This window comes from Mytilus galloprovincialis, chromosome 10 (genome assembly GCF_965363235.1).
Source record: "Mytilus galloprovincialis chromosome 10, xbMytGall1.hap1.1, whole genome shotgun sequence".
Classification (NCBI taxonomy): Eukaryota; Metazoa; Mollusca; class Bivalvia; order Mytilida; family Mytilidae; genus Mytilus; species Mytilus galloprovincialis.
This window is the reverse complement of record NC_134847.1, coordinates 25159753-25184132: the sequence shown is the minus strand read 5'-3', so window position 1 is coordinate 25184132 and position 24380 is coordinate 25159753. Positions and strand designations below refer to the sequence as shown.

The 24380-nt window shown below is 32.2% G+C and overlaps 1 protein-coding gene across 1 annotated transcript; it reads right to left on the bottom strand.

Annotated features, from left to right (window-relative positions):
- Positions 1–1402: 1402 nt before the first annotated feature.
- LOC143047244 (WW domain-containing oxidoreductase-like) lies at positions 1403–24024 on the bottom strand. The gene is made up of 8 exons (XM_076220259.1): positions 23767–24024; positions 12371–12456; positions 9537–9744; positions 8410–8444; positions 7855–8052; positions 7127–7277; positions 3869–4001; positions 1403–2529 (listed from the first exon to the last, which is right to left on the bottom strand). Exons 1-8 carry the CDS (start codon positions 23840–23842, stop codon positions 2409–2411), a joined length of 1008 nt encoding a protein of 335 aa, XP_076076374.1. The 5' UTR covers positions 23843–24024; the 3' UTR covers positions 1403–2408.
- Positions 24025–24380: the final 356 nt, after the last annotated feature.

Sequence of the window (24380 nt, the reverse complement as noted above, 5' to 3'; positions counted from 1 at the left end):
TTCCAATTTTCGCGGATTAGGTGAGATAAGTTGTCAAATTTTGAATGGTAAGTCAACACAAAAGGCGCCCTCTTGTTGCACTTAATTGTTCACAAACAAATGTGTTTTAAGCTGCTAAAGACATATGATTCAAACGCTCAGAAAGTCCTTTGTTCTATATTTTTGCTCTCCATTTTTATGCAAAACCTTTTACATTTTTATTTTATGGGTTATTGTTGAAAGTCGTACGATGACGTATGGTTGTAAACACATACTTCCTTTGGTTTCTTATGGAAATTGTCCATTGACAACAAACATACCACATCATCTACTTTATATAAGTATTGTATAAATTACAACGTATTTTGGTGATCTTGCAAAATGATCGTAATCCCGAAAATCGTAAACATATTTTCTTATCTTAAAAGTGGGCAAGAAGGGTTCCATTAACAGGCAAATAAATAAAATTACAGTTAATTTAAAAAAAATAAAAAATAGGGGTATTTTTTTCTCTAGTAATAACAGTAAACAGATTCACAACAATGTCAATTTCAAGAAAGCTGACAACAGTTAATTAGTCAATAACAGTACAGCATCAATGATCTTGAATATATGCCACTTTTAACTAAAATATAAAGGCACAGAACCAGGACATAGGAGCACAGAACCAGGACCGTTTTTCTTATCACCATTACAGCGTCAGGACAATTCCGTTATATAATATTGTTGTAATATACTTTGCATGGTACTTATGACGCATCAGAGAAAAAATAAGCAACAAAACAGTGGTTTTATTGCCGTTCTGATACAATGTAAACAAACCCACCAAGCACAGAATCAGGACCCACCAGCACCTGACAGGACCAAATCACCAGCACAGAGCGTTCTCTCGCAGGACAACCATACCCACCGTGGAAATGCTTAATCTTAAATGCATGATTGTTTTCATTAGTTGTTATTGGCTTTGAACTAGCTTTCAGTAACTGTGAGTACTCTGGAGCTCAGATCTGTACTTAGTGACTTTGTTTGTACAAGTACCCGATCACATTCAGTCTTTTTTTGTTAGATGTTTTTCTATATATATCTAACTGATGAGTTTTTTCAATTAATTTTAATAGTTCGTTCTTATGTTGTACTGTCCCAGATTAGGGAAGGGTTGGGACTCCACGAACAGGTTTAACACCGCAACATGTATTTGCCTGTCAGAAATTCAGTAGTTGTTGTGCTAAATATTTGTTTTTCGTTTCTTTTTTGTACATGATAAAGCCGTTAGTTTATATCGTTTGACATTAGACATTGTATACATCATTAATGTCGGGGCCTTCTATAGCTGACTATGCGGTATGGGTTTTGCTCATTGTTAAAGCCCGTACGGGGACCTACAGTTGTTAGTTTCTGTGTCATTTGACAAATAAAATCTGAATGTGCGCACAAACTGTATTTCTCGAAAAATATTCATCAGGTATAGATTTTAGAACATCGTATTTTGTCATGCCGACGACTTTTATAGCCAACAATATGGTACGAATATTGCTCATTATCAATATGCCGTACAATGTCATATAACATCTAGTTCCTGACATTCATGCCATTTTGACTCTTTTTGGTAGTTGTTTCATTTGCAAGTGTACCACAACTCCGTACTTTTATAATGTCACTTTTCCCTAGTAGGCTGCAATTTTAACTTTACACAATACCATACATTTTATAAGCTGAAAATTTTCTGACTACCTTTATCACTTAAATCATGAAATCACCGAAGCATTGTCGAGTGGGCGGTGGATTCTACCGGTGACGGAAAGCCCACTGTTGACTGGGCGGAAGATAATATCGGGGACCAGCGCACTATCGACCGGGCTGATAATACTATCGGTGACTTGCGGTCCACTGTCGACTAGCCGGAAGATACTCTCGGTGGCTGACGGTCCACTGTCGACTGGGCGGATGATACTATTGATGACCAGCGCACTATCGACCTGGCTGATGATACTATCGGTGACTGATGGTCCACTGTCGACTGGGTGGATGATACCATCGGTGACAAGCGCACTTTCGACCAGGCTGATGATACTATCGGTGACTAACACCCCACTGTCGACTTGGCGAAAGATACTATAGATGACTAATAGCCCAAATGCAATGATACTTTTTTTTCTATCAGTCATTATGATATGTTTTCTACACTGCTAGGGAAAAAAACAGAAATAGGATATGCAGACTTGTTGTAACAACGTAACATAAAGTGGATTTGTTTTTGTTTCTTTGTAGTTTTTTGCTAGTCTATTGTCTCGTTTAATTGATTTGTAAAAAAAAACAACAGAGAGCAATATTCAGTGCGAAGTAATTGAAGGGTAAACAAAGAAAATTCCGGTTTCTTATAGTAAATATGATATGAACCTTTTATGTTAGGAGGTTGATAACTATTTATTCTAATGTTCTGTTTTTGTAATTTTTGGCGTAAGTTCTAGTTCTCGCAATATTTCTGATGTGAGATAAGATTTTAAAAGTTCTTTCGTTGATTCAAACAAGTAAGTTTGCATATCTTCGCTCCTGAAATAAATAAATAAAATAAATTGAACATAATCAATATCATCATCATACTACAAATGTTTATTGCTGGATATGTATACTGATTGCTATTTTGTTCATAGATATATAATTTTTTATTAGTTGCTATTGGCTTTGAACTAGCTGTTGGTAGCTGTGAGTCTGAACTCTGTGGCTGACTTATTAATCTAATGAATTAATCCCTTTTTAACTGATTCCAACAGTTTGTTCTTATGTGTTACACCACTATCCCGTGGTTTGGCCAAAATATGTTTAACACCGCCACAACTTTGTATGTGACGGTCCAATTTCAGTAACCCTGTAATTCAGTTCTTGTTATTTGTTGCTGTATATCATATTTGCTTTTCGTTTATATTTTTGTACATACATCATGCCGTTATTTTTTTTCGATTGAAATGTTTTTCATTTATCATTCCGGGGTCCTTTATAGGTTTCTAAGCGGCGTGGGTGTTGAGCATTGTTGAAGACTGTACGATGAACTATAGTTGGTCTCATTCGCAACAATTCCACTTCTTCTTATTTTAATATTATAACAATGAATATGCAATTGCAGAAACATCATTCGTGTATTGTGACGGGTCGATAAATGAATGTTACAGTCACAAACATCCTTCTACGTACGGCCTGTTGTTCAGACTGTACTCAAATGCTCTGAGTTGTCATTGCAGTTCTGATTTTCTTTGTCATAGTTTGTCATTACGTTTGGGTGTTTTCTGCTTTATCAGCTATTAATCGTTCTAATTCAGGGTCGATTCCCCCTGAATTTATTTCACTCAAGGGACATTTTCAAAATGTATTTCTATATTGACTTAAATTCACAGTATCAAACAAGTACTTATAATCCGGCTTATTTCTAAACAGATGACTTAGTTAGCAATATCTGAAGATTGTCCAAAGCCGTAATTTTAAAATTGTTTAACCCTTCTTCAATTTTTTATTGAGCATTTGTTATTATTAATTTTAATTATGTAATTATTTATTTAACATCCTTACAACTTATATGGGTCAATACATACACATTGTGCTATTGTTGGTTAACAACACTTAACGTTTTATTTGTTTTATTAATGTTAAATATAAAGAAGCAATAAACTTTATACAATAAATAGCGTTAATTAAGGTTAGTTAGTTTGCACTATTCGATGTAAATGTTGTATACATAATTTTACTTGGAAATTATTCTCCCAATTTTTTGGCTTAGAAGTCATTCAATCCGATTATGGGATTAACGGCCAGGGCAAACATTTATTGAAAAGTCTTATTTCCTGTCTCTTTTAGGTTAATGATTTATTAATTTATATTTATTGAAAAGTATACGTACCTGGAATCAGAACTTGGCCATCTTGGAGCTGATTTTGACTGTGTATAATATGCTCTACTTATACCTTCTAAATCCGGAGTAATTGCAGCATAAATAGAGGTTGCGGCCCCAGCGTGAGGTGCCTTCACTTGACCTATAATTTATAAATGAGCAACTGTAATTGATATTTTATAGTGTATCTTTCTATGCTGTGATGTTACACTATTGTTTCAGGTTTGGTGAAGGTTGGTGCCTATTGAAACAATTAAACCCGCTTCATTTGTTTGCACCAGGATTTTAGTGTTCAGTGGTTGTCATTTGTTGATGTAGTTCATAAATGTTTATCGTTTTTTTTATAAAGATTATACCATTTGTTTTCCTGTTTGAATGGTTTTAAACAAGGTTTTTTTTATAGGGGGGGGGGACTTTGTAACTAGCTGTTAGGTTTGAGTCAGAGCTTCATGTTGAATGCCTTACTTTAGCAATTATAATGGTTTATTTTTGCAAATTGTGACTTGGATGAAGAGTTGTCTCATTAGCATTCATACCACGTCGTCTTATATCTTATAAATCTCAGCGTAATATAACATGTCATTCAGGTCTCAGACAGGGTATAATCGCAGCTCAGATGATACAAGATGGGTTAATTGGTGCATGTACCAAATTTTTTGGCCGGAAATATGTTTGGCCGGAAATATAGAGGTTTTTGGTGTAAAAAAAAGTTCAAAGTATTATATAAACAATCTGTAATTGAGATGAATTTTATCCTCAATTGCCAGAACTGGTCCGATCCAATTCGTTATGATAATGCTATAGAATAACCTAATTGTGCAGTTGATGAAATCGAATATCTTTTAAGTGCAGTTGATGAAATAATAGAATATCATCTAATTCATTTTGAAGACTTGATTTTGAAACTCGTGACTATAAAAGTTGCATCTACTGACATTTGTATTCCTGATATTTGTATTCCTCATCTCAGATATGGACCTAAACGCATCCTTTCACCTCATGTGCTGATCCATGAATTTAATGTCAAGATGACATATATTTTAGGACCCTCGATTCTGACCATTACAGACGCATCTACAATACTGCCCAAAAAAAATTCTCTGATATTTGTATTCCTCATCTCAGATATGGACTTAAACGCATCCTTTCACCCCATGTGCTGATCCATGAATTTAATGTCAAGATGACATATATTTTAGGACCCTCGATTCTGACCATTACAGACGCATCTACAATACTGCCTAAAAAAAAAAATTCTCCACGAGTTGTATCTACGATATAGACTCTAACGAAAACTTTAATCAGTCACGCATATGTGAAATGTAGTTCAAGATTACCTTGTTTTTATCAGGATCTCTTGGTTATTCGAGACGCATCTAATTTTTCTTTGAACAAAATCTCAAAAACTATGACTTATACTTCCACAGATAGATGGACATAAATTTTGTGAAGGACAAATGAAACACTACATATCCCTTTCCCAACTTCGTTTGACAAAACATATATAAATCTTAAAGCAAACAAATGTCCAAATATTCCTCTCAGTAAACATGGTAAAGTTGAGAAATCCTAGACATAATGTTTTCATTTCTATTCGGTTTTGGTGAAATTCAAAAGTATCAACAAGCAGTCTTAAAAAACAGGAATGTAGCCTTGTACAACTGGCAGTAGTAACAAACACCAAGTGGATATTTGAGAGGTTTGAAAATCACTTCCAGTTACTGAAACATGTTACTTATAAAAACTCTCGAGATCGTTTACGTTGAATGTAAAGATATCTTTATTGTTTATTATGCTTATTTTTCTAAAGGATGAAATATATATATATATATATATATATATATATATATATATATATATATATATATATATATATATATATATATATATATATATATAATAATCAAAATAGAATATAAAATAAACATCATTTCCCATGTTCCGTGACGACGAGATGTTTTTACATTTCTAAAAATATCCTGTTTGGGAAATCCCCAAATACTGGTCACGCATTATGTGCATAATAAAACAATGAACATTCATTGTTATAAAAATTTTGCATTTTCTTTTTATGTAAAAATTGCTAAAAAATGTATTTATTTCAATTACCTAAAATCTTTTAATTTTCATATACCGCAGAAAATAAAAATATAGATCCACAGAGACTCATGTAACAATCTCAAACCCATATAGGTAGCAAGAAAAATTCACGCACTGACTGTCCATCGTTCAATTCTTAAGTCGATAATGATGGACCGGCTTAGTGTCGGCCATTAATAAATTGTAACACTGGAATGTCACAGTAAATTATACCCTGTCTGAGATCTGAATGACATATAATATATCTCATTCTTAAAATCGATCTTTACGATTCTTCTTACAGTAAGCAACTAACAAATTATGGTTTTTAAATCCTCTTCCTCGTCGATATCATAATAAAAAAATATAGGGGGAGGGAGGGTTCCAGGTTTTTCTTATGAACCATGCATTATGATCTGTATCAAATTCTTTCTTCAAATGAAGATTGGATAAAACAATTGTTTCCAAACAGATATACAATGTATACGAATAAGAACAAATGTAACAAGTAGAACACTTATCAAAGTACAAAAAAACCAAACCCATTTAATTGTCAAAGTAATGCATTTGTACAAATTGTCATTTTTTTTTATCAAAACTATAGTAACATTAATGACACTCATTAATAGTGTGATACATATCTGCATTAACATTCAGATACAGTCACAGTGTTTCATTTGACTTATCTCTGTCACATATATAAAAATAGTTAATTGAGGTGAACTTTTTATACAACAAACAGTAGCAAAACAAATTTAAGTGTTGAATTGCTGGATGTCTGGATATACATATGTATCCACTTTGCAGTATTTGTTATAATAAATTTTTTTGTCCTGCGTGTTCATGCATTTATTTGTACTGTATTCCAGTTACGTAATGTTGTCATTTTAACGGTTTTCATAACATTGCCAAGAAAACAGGGATGTTTGGTTAGTCATGCAACCAGGTTCGTCCCACCATTTGTAACAGCCTTCAGAGGAGCGCAGATTATGTCTTGGCTCCTATGGAAACGGGTGTTTAAAAAAATAATGATAGACTTGTTCATAAATGTTATTTTAATATAAAGCTAGTCATGCATTGAAACGTTGGGCATTAAGTATAAATAGATATTTGTGACTATAATATTAATTCTCAAAAAACAAATTTTGGTAAATTTCATTTTTTTTTACATTTATTTATGCAACTTACACAAGCAGGTACGGCAGCATTTCCAACAACAAAAAGAACAACTATCATCTTCTTCCCAGAATTTAGTATTTACCAAAGAACCCGGATGAACGCAACAGATTTCAATTGATGTCTTCTCTATCACTTTGTCTATAGAATACATTTGCATAATCTATAACAAAAATAAGTAGAAGAAACAGTTTCAATAAACGACCTTTAGTAAATTGAACTGAAAATAAATCTGTTAAAAATGACAAACACTATCACAGTTTAAGTTAAATGGTTGTCATACATTTTGTTTTATATTTTTGTTGTTTCTGATTTATACAATCTTAAACTGTCACCATAGCATAGGTGGAAAATAACCGTTAATAGATAAAAAGGCATATAGAACAATCATTAGTTAACATATTATGTTTGTTAACATTTGTGCAATGTCATCATACCAAGGATATGAATCCTTGAATATATTTATTCTTATTGTATAAATGAATATATAATATCATATCAAGGTTACTGGTTAAAAACGTACAAAAAGGTCAAGTATGGTATGATTTTCTACCTGAAGTAATTTTGGATGCATGTGATCTGATACGAGCATGAGAAAAAATCCCAGCCTTGAATAATCAGGTCACTCTACATTTCTGTCGTTCAATCGCTAAATTTTACTTTAACACTCCATTTTGTAAAAAAAAAATGAAATATCTATGCATGCAAAGTATCATTTTTATTGTTATCTGAATACTTACTTGATATAATTTTGTTTTTGCAAACATTCTGTAACCATCGTAATTATGAGGAATTTTGCCAGCCGCATAGTCAGGATCGAAGCCTTTAGCTTTTTTATGAGCCTCACCAGATACAAGTATGATACGACAGTCGTTTCCCGAGACTTTCATAGTAGGAAGAAGATGTGCAACAATAAGGAAATGAGATAAATAGTTCACCTAAAAATTATAGAAAATTAATAATATATGTAATGATGTCTAAAAATGGGCCAAGTGTATAATATTTCATGACATTCAGTTTCAGTGCTAAATTTAGTAAATTTTTCATCTAATGTCTACAATTAATATTATTGGCGTTGACACTTTTGTTTTTATAGACCCTAATAGTGAATGATCAACAGTATTTCACAGTCCTTTAGTATCTTCTCTATATTCTATTGCATCTCACAATAAAGGATCTTTAGAAATTAGTCAAAGAAAGGAAAATGCTGTTCTACGTAACCGTTTGTAAAAACTCCTTATCCATGCATGTTTGTTTTTGATATTTTAAATGAAATTAAATTTGGAATACTTTACCTGATAAGTTAAATCAAAATTGTCTTCGGTTGTGACTGGAAATAAAGATATTCGAATTATAGTTCATGTGCATGTTAAAAATAAATGTACAAGTAATACTGAATTATAGTTCATGTGCATGTTAAAAACAAATGTACAAGTAATACTGAACTATAGTTCATGTGCATATTAAAAACAAATGTACAAGTAATACTGAACTATTATAGTTCATGTGCATGTTAAAAACAAATGTACAAGTAATACTAAATTATAGTTCATGTGCATGTTAAAAACAAATGTACAAGTAATACTGATTTATAGTTCATGTGCATGTTAAAAACAAATGTACAAGTAATACTGAACTATAGTTCATGTGCATGTTAAAAACAAATGTACAAGTAATACTGAACTATTATAGTTCATGTTCATGTTAAAAACAAATGTACAAGTAATACTGAATTATACTTCATGTGCATGTTAAAAACAAATGTACAAGTAATACTGATTTATAGTTCATGTGCATGTTAAAAACAAATATACAAGGAATATTGATTAATCATTGAACATATAGACCAGATTATGAGTGAGTCAATGGGATACGCACAACTTTCTAAAAGAAATAATAAAAGTACGTTAACTTTGTGTCGCGAAAGTTTGGCGTGATACATATACATTATTTGTCTTATAATTTCAAACTCAAATTCAGGAGTAATGTTGAAGACCAGGTATTATATTATAAAGCTCATCAACTATTTCGGTTCTCATATATCCTTGGCTTTAAAATATTCTGCTTTGAGCGTCCCTGATGAAGGTAACTACAGAAAAGTGCTTCGAATTAGGAAAAAAATATAAAATTTATTTTCATTTTTATAGTTGACCAACTCATTAGTTAGACTATATAACTTTTAAAGTGTTGCAATGTCCGGAAGAAGGCAACGGTCTCTCGCTTGTAGTTTGAGATGTACCGATTAGTTGATCTGAGTTTTTTTATAAACGTTTTACATGCCTTCATTTTTTTTATTTTTTTTTTATACATAGCCTCTCATTTATAGATCACATTATCCTTATATTGCTGTTTATAAAATAGGTAACTTGTGACGAATGTTTTTTTTTTTTTTTTTTATCTTATATCGTATTGATATACGCACCTTGATGTGAAGAGTAAATTCCTGCATTACATATCAACAAATTCAACTTTTTATGTTTTGCTTTGAAATTGTCTATAAATGCTTTGGTTGACTTCAGAGATGCTAAATCAAGTTTCATAAATTCTATATCTAACTCATCATCCGGTATTACATTGTCTGCCCGTAATTGTTTTTCTGTTTGAAATTCTTCATTCATTCTTCTCATTGCCTGATGTGAAAAAAAGATAAATTTGTACAATAAACTCAAATATAAGTATACTTTAAATAAAATGTTCACGTTAATTTAGCACACAAGATAAGCAAAATCTTTCGCCAACATGTTTTGTTGTAGAAGTCGCATAATATACCCTCCACGAGATGTACCAATTACAGTTCAGCCTTTTCAGTGCGCAATACGTTGATGAAACAATATCTGGTTTAATTGGAGCTTATACCACCTTAATTCGTAGTTCTAAGGATTTGCTGTTTGTTAGCAATCTTTCAAGAGGTTTTTCTCTCTCATCCAAACAGAGTGACTGTTTATTTATATGAATAAAGATGCGGCTTAATATCAATGAAACTGCAATACAGTATAACAATACGGGTGTCGAAAACCTAACAGAAAAAAAACATGAGGCTGTTTCTATGGTACATCGTTGTCTATTTACAATCATGTAACATCTCACTAGTTTGCATACACATATACAATTGTACGTCATTAAGGGGGTGTTTAAGATTGAGAGGGGTATTTGATTTGGAATTACTTATACAAAAATATTTTTTAAAATTGTCTTACAGTACTAGGATACAAATATTTCTCAAAATGTTCACATAACTTCGAATTCATGTAATTTACTTTTAAAAATGCAATTTGGTAAATCTTTTAATGCAAGCTCATGCTCACTGTAATACATTTTTGCGGCTTCGAAAACGTTTTCTATTTATGCATTTGATTTCAGACATTTCTTCCTTCAGATCTCCAAAAGAAAATGAATAAAAGACTAAATGAAAAACCATATTAGTAAATTAGAACAATCATGAGCCTTTGACACGCTCTTTTTGGAACCGTCAATATCCGTAAATAATTAATAAATGCAAGTACCTAAATTAGAACAGTACATATAGCAGAAAATGTATGTTCTGTGATTACATTACAAGTATCAGTTATATTCGTGTCAGAGGCGGATTTAGTGTGTGTGTGTGTGGGGGAGGGGGGGTGGCGCCGCCCCCCCCGTTTTTGGGAAAAAAAATTGGTTGCTTATAGGTAAAGGGAATCACTGAAGCGTGACTGGAGCGGGCCCCCTCTTAAGTCAGTCAGTGGGCTCCCACTTATGAAAATTTCTGGATCCGCCACTGCGTGTGATCTTTTTTGTTTGCTATTATAAAACAAACAGTGACCTTTTCTTAAAGTTGATACTACAATTTTTAAACCATGCTATTTATTGTCGATCTTTGTACAACTGTACAAGCCGGTACAAAGACATACTACTAACTACATTGTTTTGTTAATTAGTAATGGAGGCCAATTCAGTAAATAAAATAGGTTTATAAATCTTCTGCTCGCGTGTTCCTTTTAAATAAATCTAAATCTATTCAATCTTTTAATAATAATAAAGATTACGAATAGTACTAGACGTGTGAAATTATCATGACGTATTTTAAAATAGCAAATTAAACAAATATTTTTGAGATCTGATATTGCGTCAGGTTCGTAACCATTGCAATTAGATCTTATCCTCAAAGACTGTAGATTGACATTAACATCAAATATGGAATAATGCTTTGTGTTTTATTACCCGCTGTGTTATGACCGATAACCTTTTATCTTAATTAAATTTTCGAATCAAATTGAATGATTATTTACGAGTTTTAATTTTGTTCCTTTATGCACTGATGTTAATGTACGCATCAATCGTCTCCGCAGTGATGAATAAATAATTTGCAATCTTGGTTTTCACTGCCAGTTTCAGCTAAATGGGAAATAAAAAAATGTTAAAAATAAGGTAGGCTATATACCGAACCGGCGATATTAAAAAAGAGAGAAGAAAATAATTCTTCATTTCTTTCCGTATTTTACTGATAAAAGGCCTCAGTATTTCCAGTTAATAAGTAGGTAAAGTCTGGGGTTAAGTTTTCAAGATATCAATAATTTTGTCAATCCTTCATAGTATTTTATGAAACTTGGGTAGACGCTGTTTAATGAATAAGAGATAATGACTGATATATTTCTTTCATTTGTTAGAATGTACTGATAGATGGACTTACTTTTCTGCATTGATTTAACATTCAGAAAGTCTGGGATTGATTTTTTTACTATTTTACTGATAAAGTTAAAGTTTGTTATGAGCAGATTGGAATGGGGTTACCTACATGAAAATAACGGTCGATTCGATAGGGCTTTGTTTGCCTTCCTACTCACATCCATGCTCAACATACTTTTTCAAACAATTAGGTTTATCTCCTTCATGGGTTAACGGGTTTGTTCTAACATGAGCAACACGACGGGTGCCACATGTAGAGCAGGATCTGCTTACAATTTTTGAGCATCTGAGATCATCCCCAGTTTTTGGTGGGGTTCATGTTGCTCGGTCTTTAGTTGTCTATGTGTGTTTTGTGTACTATTTATTATCTGTTTGACTTTTTCTCTGTTTTAGCCATTGTGTGGTCAGTTTATTTTCGACTTATGAGTGTGAATGTCCCTTTGGTATCTTTCGCCTTTCTTTTTTAACGCTTGACGTTTAAATCTGTGTCAAACTTTAAACTGAAAAAAATTAGTACTATTTTTTTATGTAGGTTATCTCATTATTGTTTAGGCGGAATAATATCGATTTGAACCAAGCCTAATATGCACTTACATCTCTGGCCTTTTCTTCTGATCTACATGCTAGGACAACATGTGCTCCCATCATTGCTATAAATTTGGCAGTTTCATATCCAACACCTAAAATTAAAAATGACAATGTATTTTGAAAAATACAATACGTGCACAAAAATAATTTATGTAGATGGAGCCTACATAAATGAGAGGAAAGAATTATAGACGAACAAAACAGTTATCAACAGCACAAACTATCAACTCGAAAGTTTGAAATAGAGCAGGCACATGTTTGCTTCAAAATTTAATCAAAAACCCAAGCATTAAATAGCGAGATGAAAGTGGGATCAAACACCGACAACCAATCAATCAATATTTTAAAAAGTTTTTTTTCCCAAGAATTTGATATTTTTTATCCCAGATTTTCAAATAAACTCAGCCGGAGTACTAAAAAATGAAATAGACCTTTGCTGAACTTCGAGAAAATTAGCAAACGGATAATTGATTTAACAAGAATTTACAATTACCTTAATCTATAATGAATTCGTTTCAGGTATGTATCTTATCAACATGAAATGCATAAGAACCGGGAAATCCTTATAAAACAATGAAGGATCAATAAAAACCGAATGGATATCAATAGTGTTATATGTTAAGTTGACACAGAGAAAGCATATCGATACAGGAGGGTCTTAAAGAAAGGATTTCACTCCGGTGTTTTTAAAATTGTATATATTAATAAGATGAATACTCGTAGTATGAGTGCCAATAAGATAACTCTCTATCCAAGACACAATGTATAAAAAGTTAAAAATTATAGGTCAAAGTAAGGCCTCCATTACAGAGCTTTGCATCACAACGAACAGCAAGCTATAAAGGGCCCCAAAATGGCGAGTTTTAACTAATCAAACAGAAATACCAACGGTCTAAGCTAAAAAGAAAACAAACAAAAGACACTTTATGAACTACACCAACAAATGAAAATTTGCATATAGGCTATTTTTTACCTCCTTAAATCAAATATGTAATAAAAAATATACCTTCATGAGCTACTTTTTGAGTAAAATGAGTTTGAAATTTTGTATATTTGCTCAAAATTAAGATTTGTGTCCGTATTTTCTTTTTCGAAAGAAAGACATAACTTTTTTGTTTTAAAAGATAAACACAAAATGGTTTTTGTTAAATAATCGGTAATTTCTGTATTTTATAAGTATCATTAAAAATTATGCAATTTTTATTCCGAAATAACTCTATATTTATCAAATGTTCATGGATAGAGGAAAAAACGTCATTTTTTGCTGCATGTTTATCAAAATTGAAAAAAATGCGCTATTTACAGTTTTATAAAATTTGGGTCACATAATCTCCTTGCAAAATGAAACAAATTGCTGTTTTAAAAAATAGGGGTCCATGAACTAGTTTTCAAATTAAATCAGTTTGAATGATAAAAATCAGTCGAAAAATGCATCTTTTCCCGATATGTCACAGTTTGACGTCGCGAAAATAACATTTTACGTTAGCAACGTCAGTACCTTCCCTGTAACTGTATCGTATGCCCTTAAGTAACTGTATCGTATGCCCTTAAGGGCATACGATACAGTTACAGGGAAGGTAATGACGTTGCTAACGTAAAATTAAGAGATAACTGTATTGTATTTGAAGCTTTAAGGACGTCCATCGGTAGTTTTACTGTCGCAAATTTAGTTTACCTGGCGACGCGGAGCGGAGACAGGTAAACGGGTATTTGCGACAGTAAAACTACCGATGGACGTCCGCAAAGCTTCAAATACAATACAGTTATCTCTATTCTAATGTAAAACAAGTTCATAATTAAATTTCAATCATTATTTCAGTGTAAAATCTTCATTAAAGAAAATTCCGCGAAAAGATGTTATCTTCTTTGGTCCCTACTCTAGGTGACGTCATAGGTATGCTTCCGGCGTCAAACATAAACACCGGGCGTTTTCTGGCTTCTGTGCCGCTTCAAAATGTAATAAAATTTGATAAAAAGAAGATTTTTAGGCGCAACAAGTGAGTTTTTTGTTTATTATTGTAGAAATAACATGTCAACACATTCCGAAATTCAAAATGTCGGCTTCCTTAGTTACAGACAAGGAGATAGAGAATTTTACGCTCGCTGTCATCCAATCAGAACAATTGTTACAAAATAATTGCATTAGAATGTTATTTTCGCGACGTCAAACTATGACATATCGGGAAAAGATGCATTTTTCGACTGATTTTTATCATTCAAACTGATTTAATTTGAAAACGAGTGCATGGACCCCTATTTTTTAAAACAGCAATTTGTTTAATTTTGCAAGGAGATTATGTGACCCAAATTTTATAAAACTGTAAATAGCGCAATTTTTTTAATTTTAATAAACATGCAGCAAAAAATGACGTTTTTCCCTCTATTCATGAACATTTGATAAATATAGAGTTATTTCGGAATAAAAATTGCATAATTTTTAATGATACTTATAAAATACAGAAATTACCGATTATTTAACAAAAAACAATTTGCGTTTATCTTTTAAAGCAAAAAAGTTACGTCGTTCTTTCGAAAAAGAAAATACGGACACAAATCTGAATTTTGAGCAAATATACAAAATTTCGACCTCATTTTACTCAAAAAGTAGCACATAAAGGTATATTTTTTATGACATATTTGATTTAATCAGGTAAAAAATAGCCTATATGCAAATTTTCATCAACTTGTAAATACAGGTTCAAAACTGTATCGTATGCCCTTAAAACAGGTACACAAACAATGCAGAGGGTTTAAATGTTGTAACTTCACTTACCTCAGACACTAAAGCCATTTTTGTCTATTATCTACTTTATGGCAATGCTCGCAAACCCTCTATTCATTATATTTTAGTACCCCATTATTCTGTAATTTGTTACTTTGTGCCCATTTCCCCCTACTCTTTACCTTGCATCATATCTTATCGATATCCCCATCCACATCCTCATCAATGGAGAAATGAAGTTACTTTTTACATAATACCAGTTGAGAAGGAACTGATTTGTACGTATTACAATATAAGCACAACCTATTACGAAACATCTTATTGTAGGTAAGACGATCAATCATAAGAGTGGAAAAGTAAAAACAAAGGCTGGTAATTATTATAACACATTAAGAGTGATCAGATATGTTAGACTGGACCAATGAATTAATACTGCAAGCAGATTACTTTTTTGGTTATAGAATATAGAAACTACATGTATATAGACATGATATATCAAATCTGGGACAGAAATATACATGTAACAGCACATCATAAGAAAAAACTGTAAAACTCTATTTAAAATGTATTTTTATGTCTTGTTTTCTTTTTGTCATTAGACCAAGAGAAAATAGGTCAGAAAAATAGGTCAGAGTCGTGTACTTTTTAATGTTAATATGAGATTTCTTATCTACAAGATATTTAATTACCATTATTTAGTATTTAAAATCCAGAAGCAAACTTAACAACTGTTATGGATTTAGCATTCATTACATTTATGAGTGATAATTAAATATTTTATAGCCACTGAAACTTCTCATCGTAATGGATAGTATAGAACCCTAGTATCATGCAAAACATGATATTGATTGGTTGGTGAATGCTTAACGTCCAGTGGCAAATATTTTATGTATGTTCAGGACGAGAACAAATTAACAATAATAATATACTAAGAAGATAGGTCATATAATAAAAAGAAAAAGGTTCTTTCGGAACTTTTGAGAATGAAAAAGAATTCCATTAGAACTTTTTCCAGAAAATGAACCATTGCCAAGGGCCTTGGGTTTATGTACATTGTAACACCTCCAATACGTTGAACCAAATTCAATTCTATTATTGGTGTGATCTTTAATGACCCTTCTGTGATCCGTCGTTAACAATCAGTAGTTAAAACATTTTAATATTTATACTATTACAGGTTCAAAAGTGGGATGAATAATTGAAAGATTTTTAAATGTCTACATTGACGTAAAGGTTAACTACCATTTTATTTGTATAAACAAAATATTTTTAGATGGATATAACTTTCATTCAACTTTAAATCTGATTTGATAGTAGAAAGACGTAATTCAATCGCATGTATATATATAAAACTCGGTACAAAAGAAGTCAACTGAATACAATAAACGAATCTACAATATGCTCTTGGTGGGGTTTGTGGGGCTAAATCTATAGTTTTCCAAAGTCATATTGTAATGTTTTGGGAATGTGTTATCTTTTCCTCGTTTTTCATTGTTTGCAATGATGTTTTCAGTTTTTTCCGACTTATGAGTAATGAATACTCCTTGGCATTTTCGACCCCTTTTTACGAGGAAAACAAACGAGTCACTTAAACTTTTCAATAGATGTATATATAATAATTGTTATAGTTTTCATCTTCTTTTTCATTTGGTCTCTGGTGGAGAGTTGTCCCATTGGCAATCATACATTATCTATTTTCTATATTACAGTTGCACAGTTCCTTAAATGAAAAATTATAGTTTTGTTCATTCTCTGGTTTTTGATAAGTTTCGTTTTGCTTCTATAAGGTGTTTTTTGTTTTGCCGTATTTTCTGCCTCTCCTATGTATTATGTATACAGTTAGAAAATATATCAAAGTCCTAAGTTTGAACAATCCGATACAGACAGTTCGCCAGCAACAGCAAACCAAGCGTTTATGATACCGATTACATATTTAAAATAGATTTATTAGTGTTAATGGACAACTCATTTGAGGGAGCTACCACGTTAAATACAATCAAACCAAAAAATGCTAAGACAGAATATGAAATCGACACCTATGTCTAAAAGCGAAAGTTTCAAGCTTAGTTTAAACGCAATTAAATTTTTGATGATAAGAAAATTTACAATCAAAACATCACATCACTGAAACACTTCCTACTAGAAGGGAGATGCTCTCGATTTGGGTAAAACAATCAAAACAATATATTACTGAAACACTTCCTACTAGAAAGGAGATGCCCTCGAGTTGGGTAAAACAATCAAATCATCACATTACTGAAACACTTCCTACTAGAAGGGAGATGCTCTCGAGTTGGGTAAAACAATCAAAACATCACACTACTGAAACACTTCCTACTAGAAGGGAGATGCTCTCGAGTTGGGTAAAACAATCAAAACATCACATTACTGAAACACATCCTACTCGAAGGGAGATGCTCGCGAGTTGGGTAAAACAATCAAAACATCGCATCACTAAAACACTTCCTACTAGAAGGGAGATGCTCTCGATTTGGGTAAAACAATCAAAACATCACATTTCTGAAACACATCCTACTTGAAGGGAGATGCTCTCGAGTTGGGTAATACAAGCAAAACATCACATTACTGAAACACTTCCTACTAGGAGGGAGATGCTCTCGAGTTGGGTAAAACAATCAAAACATCACATTACTGAAACACTTCCTACTAGAAGGGAGATGCTCTCGAGTTGGGTAAAACAATCAAAACATCACACTACTGAAACACATCCTACTAGAAGGGAGATGCTCTCGAGTTGGGTAAAACAATCAAAACATCACATTACTGAAAAACTTCCTACTAGAAGGGAGATGCTCTCGAGTTGGGTACAACAATCAAAACATCACATTACTGAAACACTTCCTACTAAAGGGGAGATGCCCTCGAGTTGGGTAAAACAATCAAAACATCACATTGCTGAAACACATCCTACTAGAAGGGAGATGCTCTCGAGTTGGGTAAAACAATCAAAACAATATATTACTGAAACACATCCTACTAGAAGGGAGATGCTCTAGAGTTGGGTAAAACAATCAAAACATCACATCACTGAAACACTTCCTACTAGAAGGGAGATGCTCTCGAGTTGGGTAAAACAATCAAAACATCACATTACTGAAACACTTCCTACTAGAAGGGAGATGCTCTCGAGTTGGGTAAAACAATCAAAACATCACATTACTGAAACACATCCTACTAGAAGGGAGATGCTCGCGAGTTGGGTAAAACAACCAAAACATCACATTACTGAAACACTTCCTACTAGAAGGGAGATGCTCTCGAGTTGGGTAAAACAATCAAAACATCACATTACTGAAACACTTCCTACTAGAAGGGAGATGCTCTCGAGTTGGGTTAAACAATCAAAACATCACATTACTGAAACACTTTCTACTAGAAGGGAGATGCTCTCGAGTTGGGTAAAACAATCAAAACATCACATTACTGAAACACATCCTACTCGAAGGGAGATGCTCGCGAGTTGGGTAAAACAATCAAAACATCACATTACTGAAACACTTCCGACTAGAAGGGAGATGCTCTCGAGTTGGGTAAAACAATCAAAACATCACATTTCTGAAACACATCCTACTTGAAGGGAGATGCTCTCGAGTTGGGTAATACAAGCAAAACATCACATTACTGAAACACTTCCTACTAGGAGGGAGATGCTCTCGAGTTGGGTAAAACAATCAAAACATCACATTACTGAAACACATCCTACTCGAAGGGAGATGCTCTCGAGTTGGGTAAAACAATCAAAACATCACATTACTGAAACACATCCTACTCGAAGGGAGATGCTCTCGAGTTGGGTAAAACAATCAAAACATCACACTACTGAAACACTTCCTACTAGAAGTGAGATGCTCTCGAGTTGGGTAAAACAATCAAAACATCACATTACTGAAACGCATCCTACTAGTAGGGAGATGCTCTCGAGTTGGGTAAAACAATCAAAACATCACATTACTGAAACACTTCCTACTAGAAGGGAGATGCTCTCGAGTTGGGTAAAACAATCAAAACATCACATTACTGAAACACATCCTACTAGAAGGGAGATGCTCTCGAGTTTGGTAAAACAATCAAAACATCACATTGCTGAAACACTTCCTACTAGAAGGGAGATGCTCTCGAGTTGGGTAAAACAATCAAACAACAATGACACCGAACCAGAGACCGCAAGTGTGAAATTCGTCTAATGCGAGTTCCGTGTACAAATGCATCACCACTGGCGCTTGAATAGAGAATTCGGCGTGCACACAAGACAAACATGCTAAGACTAATGCTAGTAGTCTACTGTATTAATTTCAAAGGTTGAGGGGCATTAAATAATTATTTTAATAGGATATACAATCGTTTAAATTCCTAAGATGCTTAGTGTCGATCCTCTTATAGAAACCTTCACAAGCACACGTACATGGCTAATAAAAGCATTAATTCAACTTTCTTGTGTTTCTCGAAATAAACATAAGCTTTTTGTCATTTGATTAATTGTATTGATGGCTAATATATTTGACTTTATTTTAAATTCCTGCAAAAAATTTAGATGCGATATTATTTTTTGTTTTTTTTTGTTGTTTTTACTGCAATAATGTTCTGGAGTTCTGGTTTTTAATTAGTCGCGGCTATCTCTGATCTTAATTATAAATAATCATGTACGATTTATTTGATAGCCATCTTAAAAATATACTATAGATCAATATCTGTTGAATAAATTAATCCTATAAGTAAAGAAAAAATATTTAAAAATGTGTGACGTCATTAACATTGTATGCTTTAGTCGGACAATGATCTAGTTGCTAACCCAATATATGTAGTTGAAATCTTTGATTGGTATTTTGAAGTCAATATAAGAAACGAAGATTAACAAAATCCATTCAATCCTACTTGAAGGGTTTTAACGCGTAAGACACTAAGACGTATGAAGATCTAAGGCATGCCATATTTATTGATATATTGTATTTTAATGATCAGTTTTAAGCTTAAAATTGAGAATGGAAATTGGAAAGAGACAACAACCCGAGCAAAGAGCAGAAAATAAACAACCTTGTCCAGTGAAAAATTTATATGTTTTAAGCATAGCAATATTTATAATATTGTTGCCGAAACCTGCCAGACTATTTTAATAAGAAGAAACAGTATTGCATACCATAAATTGCTCATTGTCATGTTTTATATGTCTTATGATTGATATATATTCTTATTGTTGAAGGTCGTAAGTTTTCCAATATACATTCATTTGAACTCAGGTGGATAGTTGTCCATTTGGCAATAGTACCACATCTCTTTATTTTTAAATGTGTACTCATAGTGACTCTTTCGTAATTCTTTTAAGAATGGCACATACAAATATTTTACATATTTCATATGTGATTGCTGTAAATCTGCGTATCTTGTTGTATAAACGAGACTTTGATAACTACTGAATCTGAACCTATTGAATTTATAAATTTAGGAGAATCTGGTCAGTTAAAGGAAACATCACAAGTGACAAGTTTTTCATATATCTAATTTAATTTGGAAAAAGAAGTATCATTGTATAAAGCATTCAAAAGTTTTAAATATATATTTGTGTATACAATAAAGAACTAATCCTTTCATGTTATGCTATACATTTTGACATTAGTCGGTATACATGTATAATACAATATTTTTTTTCGTTTCTAATAGTAAAAATTTAAAAGTTCTTCTTTTGATGTGGTCATATAAGGCAAATTCATAGCGACCCTATAAGACGCGTTCTTCTAAGACACATTCGAAGTGGCCCTTTATAACACTTTCGTAGTAGCCTAGGCATGTGCTTTCGAAACGGCTCTATAAAACGCTTTCGTGGAAGCTCTTTAAGACACTTTTGAAAGGTAGTTAATTTAATTCGAAGAAGCCGAAGTTTAACTTTTTTAAAAGGTATTATTGAAACTATTGAGCAACAAACGACACCCACCCCATCACTGATATGATTTCCCGTATCATTTAAATACAACTGATGTTTCAATTTTTAAATGGAACGAAAATTTGCGTGTACCAAAATTACTATTGCAATTAAACTTGGCTCTGTTTACTAGGCTAAAAAATCGTCATATTAGAATAATATAATATTTATAAACGGAAGATAGATTGATTTGTGTTTGCTGTAACTTTAATATTGTACCAATACGTGACTTTGTAATGTACCTTTTCAATATAAGTATAAAAGACATTTTCGATTTCTTCAATATATATTTTATCCGATTTTGAAGTAATAATATTTATGAATAATCTTCGTTACAACGCTATAAAAATTCCTATTTCATCGATTCAGCAATGGTCTTTCAACGTTACTTGCTCTAAACAGACTTCAAACACGGGAGTCTTTTGTCTGAGATTGATATCAAATATGCATACCGTGTAGAGTAAACTAGCGTCAACATTAGAAAGTATAATTCTAAGTACACTATATATTTTATATCAATCTAGGATAATAAGCTTTTCAGAAAGCAAACTCAACAATTTTCAGATTTTAGAACTGCGTTACTATATTTTTGTGTTTAACCATCGATGATTTAGCTTAGTCAAGTTCGAAGAATAAATGAAGAAGTCTATGTAAATGTATTAGAATTAAAAAAAAATAATGGCAAAAAAAAAAATTCAAAAAAAATCTTGAAGATGATTCATTACTCACTACTATATACATTTTGTGGCATTTTTTTCAGGGGAAAAACATGCTGCTGTCATCTCGTTAAAATCTTCAATAACAAGATAAGACAAACAAAACCTATAGTCTTAAATTTCATTGAGAATAGGAAACAAGTGTGTTGAATTTGTGTACGTTACACAAAACAACAATATCACAAATGATAAAGTTCTTGTCTTGTCTTAACTATACCAAGCAAAAGAAGACATCAAAAGGATGAATTGTTCATTTCTACATGTAGTACAGGATCTGTTAACCCTTCCGAAGCATCTGAGATCCCCTGTTTATGGGTGAAATTTGTGTTACTCAGTCTTTAGTTTTCTATATCGTGTTTTGAATAATTACAATTGTTTGTGTTTTAGTTGTTTTTCGTTTTTTTGCAATTGAATTCGAATATTTTTGCCGTGACGTATGAGATTGATTATACGTTTTGTATCTTTCGCTATGCAATCTTTCATCTTCAACGATCAACTAAGGAGTTGACTTTACAACAAGGTCAACTCAACACCTAGTGTTGACGTATGGAGGTAAACAATCGCGGCAAGGTTTTTTTTTATGTCCCCTTGAGTTAATTCTACTTAGTTCTGCTTTTTTATATAAAATGCGTATGTGCTGCTTTATTTTTAATATTTGATTGTTGGTGTTAAACGCCACAATGATGACTCTTTGAAATATCGTGGTGGTTAGTTTTAATTTGTGTTAAAATCCGATAATCTTCGATCACTTAAAATAAGATTAAATTCCTTTTCCAATTAGATAATGTATTATCACACTTATTGTCAACTCTAATAAAAGATTTTGCAAAATCATGGAATCTAATCGTTAACATTTACCACTGAGAATGATTAGTGTCATAAATATAAACTTTAAAGTTAAAAAAGTCACACATTAAATTGACTTATAATCAGTTAAAAGTACTAAAAATGAATATAAAACAATGTTTTTTTAGTTCTATCACTCATCTATACGGACAACTTATTCGGACTCCAAGCTTCATAGACTTGAATATATGACCCCTAAATACCAAGTAAAGCACCGCCGTAATTCATGAATACGTTGCATGAAGTGTTTCTGTTACATAATGTGAATCCCAAGTAATGACCACCGTAATTCATAAATACGTTACATGAAGTTCTTCTGTTACAAAGTGTGAATCCCAAGTAAAGCACCACCGTAATTCATGAAATTACGTTGCATGAAGTTTTACTGTTACAAAGTGTGAATCTCAAGTAAAGCACCGCCGTAATTCAAGAATACGTTGCATGAAGGTTTACTATTACAAAGTGTAAGTATTATTATAATTGTTATGATGAAAATAAGATGTTGGTTTTTCTCCAGTCAGGTAGTAACCAAACGACAAAACACGAATTAAAGCAGGTACATATATGATGTACCTTTTCTAATAACACAAAAGGCTTAGTAATAATAGGAATAAGTACAGTACATTTTTTAATTGATAAATATATATGCTAATGTGTGTGCGTGTTTATATAGAGTTTGAGAGTCTTATTTAAATTGTTTCATAGCTTGTTTAATATTTCAGACTGTGGTCTCAATAGAGTTATTTATGTCAATAGTTACTTTAAAATTCAAAACTTTTAAATAAGCGTGGTATACTAGTAAAATTAAATCTCTGACGAAGAGACGGAAACATGTTTATATGAAATAAATGCATATTAAAGATGAACATTTTGATATTCGATCTCTCATCGTAGTTATAGTTTCGTGTTTTAAGTTTTCATGTGTACAGGTAATTATTTATGTTGACCTCCGTATCTTTAGAAAGAAAATCCTACAATTACGCCACTTCAAAGAAATTTTAACGGCTTGATATTCTAAGTATGCCATGGGGTATATATTTATGCATTTGACTAAAGTTGAATGAAAGCAGATATTCATAGAATATATAATTTTAAGCATTGAATAAATATTTCGACCTATTTCTCAAAACAATGGAAATATATTAGTTTCCTTAACTTTTATCTACATCGCATTAGAACTTACCTGTATTTGCACCTGTGACGACAACAATTTTGTCGCGTGGTTGGCTAACCATTGGAATACTCTTCGATGTTCCCATATTAGAAGATAATTTAGTCTCACAACAACATTAATAAAATAAACTAAGTGCACTTGATTTTAATCCATTCGATATTACTACAAGTTTCCAAGTTCTATAAACAATTCCGAATAAACCTATCACTTCATTAAGAGAAAAACATTCTGTCTAAACATCACAATCGATCTGAACACCAGAATAAAAATGCTATAATTAGCTTTAAATAGCTAACCGCCTGAATGCCTATTTTCAATAGCAAATATGATTACAAGTATGTATATAGATTTTAAATTCCTTTGACTGTTGTTCGAGCAAGTTTGACTGACATGCTGGACAGATTCTGATAAATATCTTTGAGATTTTAATTAATATGTTATATTGATTATGTATTGTTTCCGTATTACGAATATTTCACAGAATGTCTTTTATAATCTATTAGGTGTAGTATATAGTATGAAGCTAAAACTATGATGTCTTAGTTAACAGAATTCAATACTGTCTGGGGGTGTAACGTTTAAACGGAAACTACGCCGATACACCTTTTCAACGGAATTAAATT

Bases quoted from the DNA above. Each gene is read 5' to 3' on its own strand.
- LOC143047244 (XM_076220259.1), bottom strand. From the start codon at position 23,842: ATGGGAACATCGAAGAGTATTCCAATGGTTAGCCAACCACGCGACAAA. The intron at 9,745-12,370 runs GTAAGTGCATAT...TTTTCACATCAG, and splicing joins CAGAAGAAAAGGCCAGAGAT to GCAATGAGAAGAATGAATGA. The intron at 7,278-7,854 runs GTAAGTATTCAG...TTTTTGTTATAG, and splicing joins CAAAAACAAAATTATATCAA to ATTATGCAAATGTATTCTAT.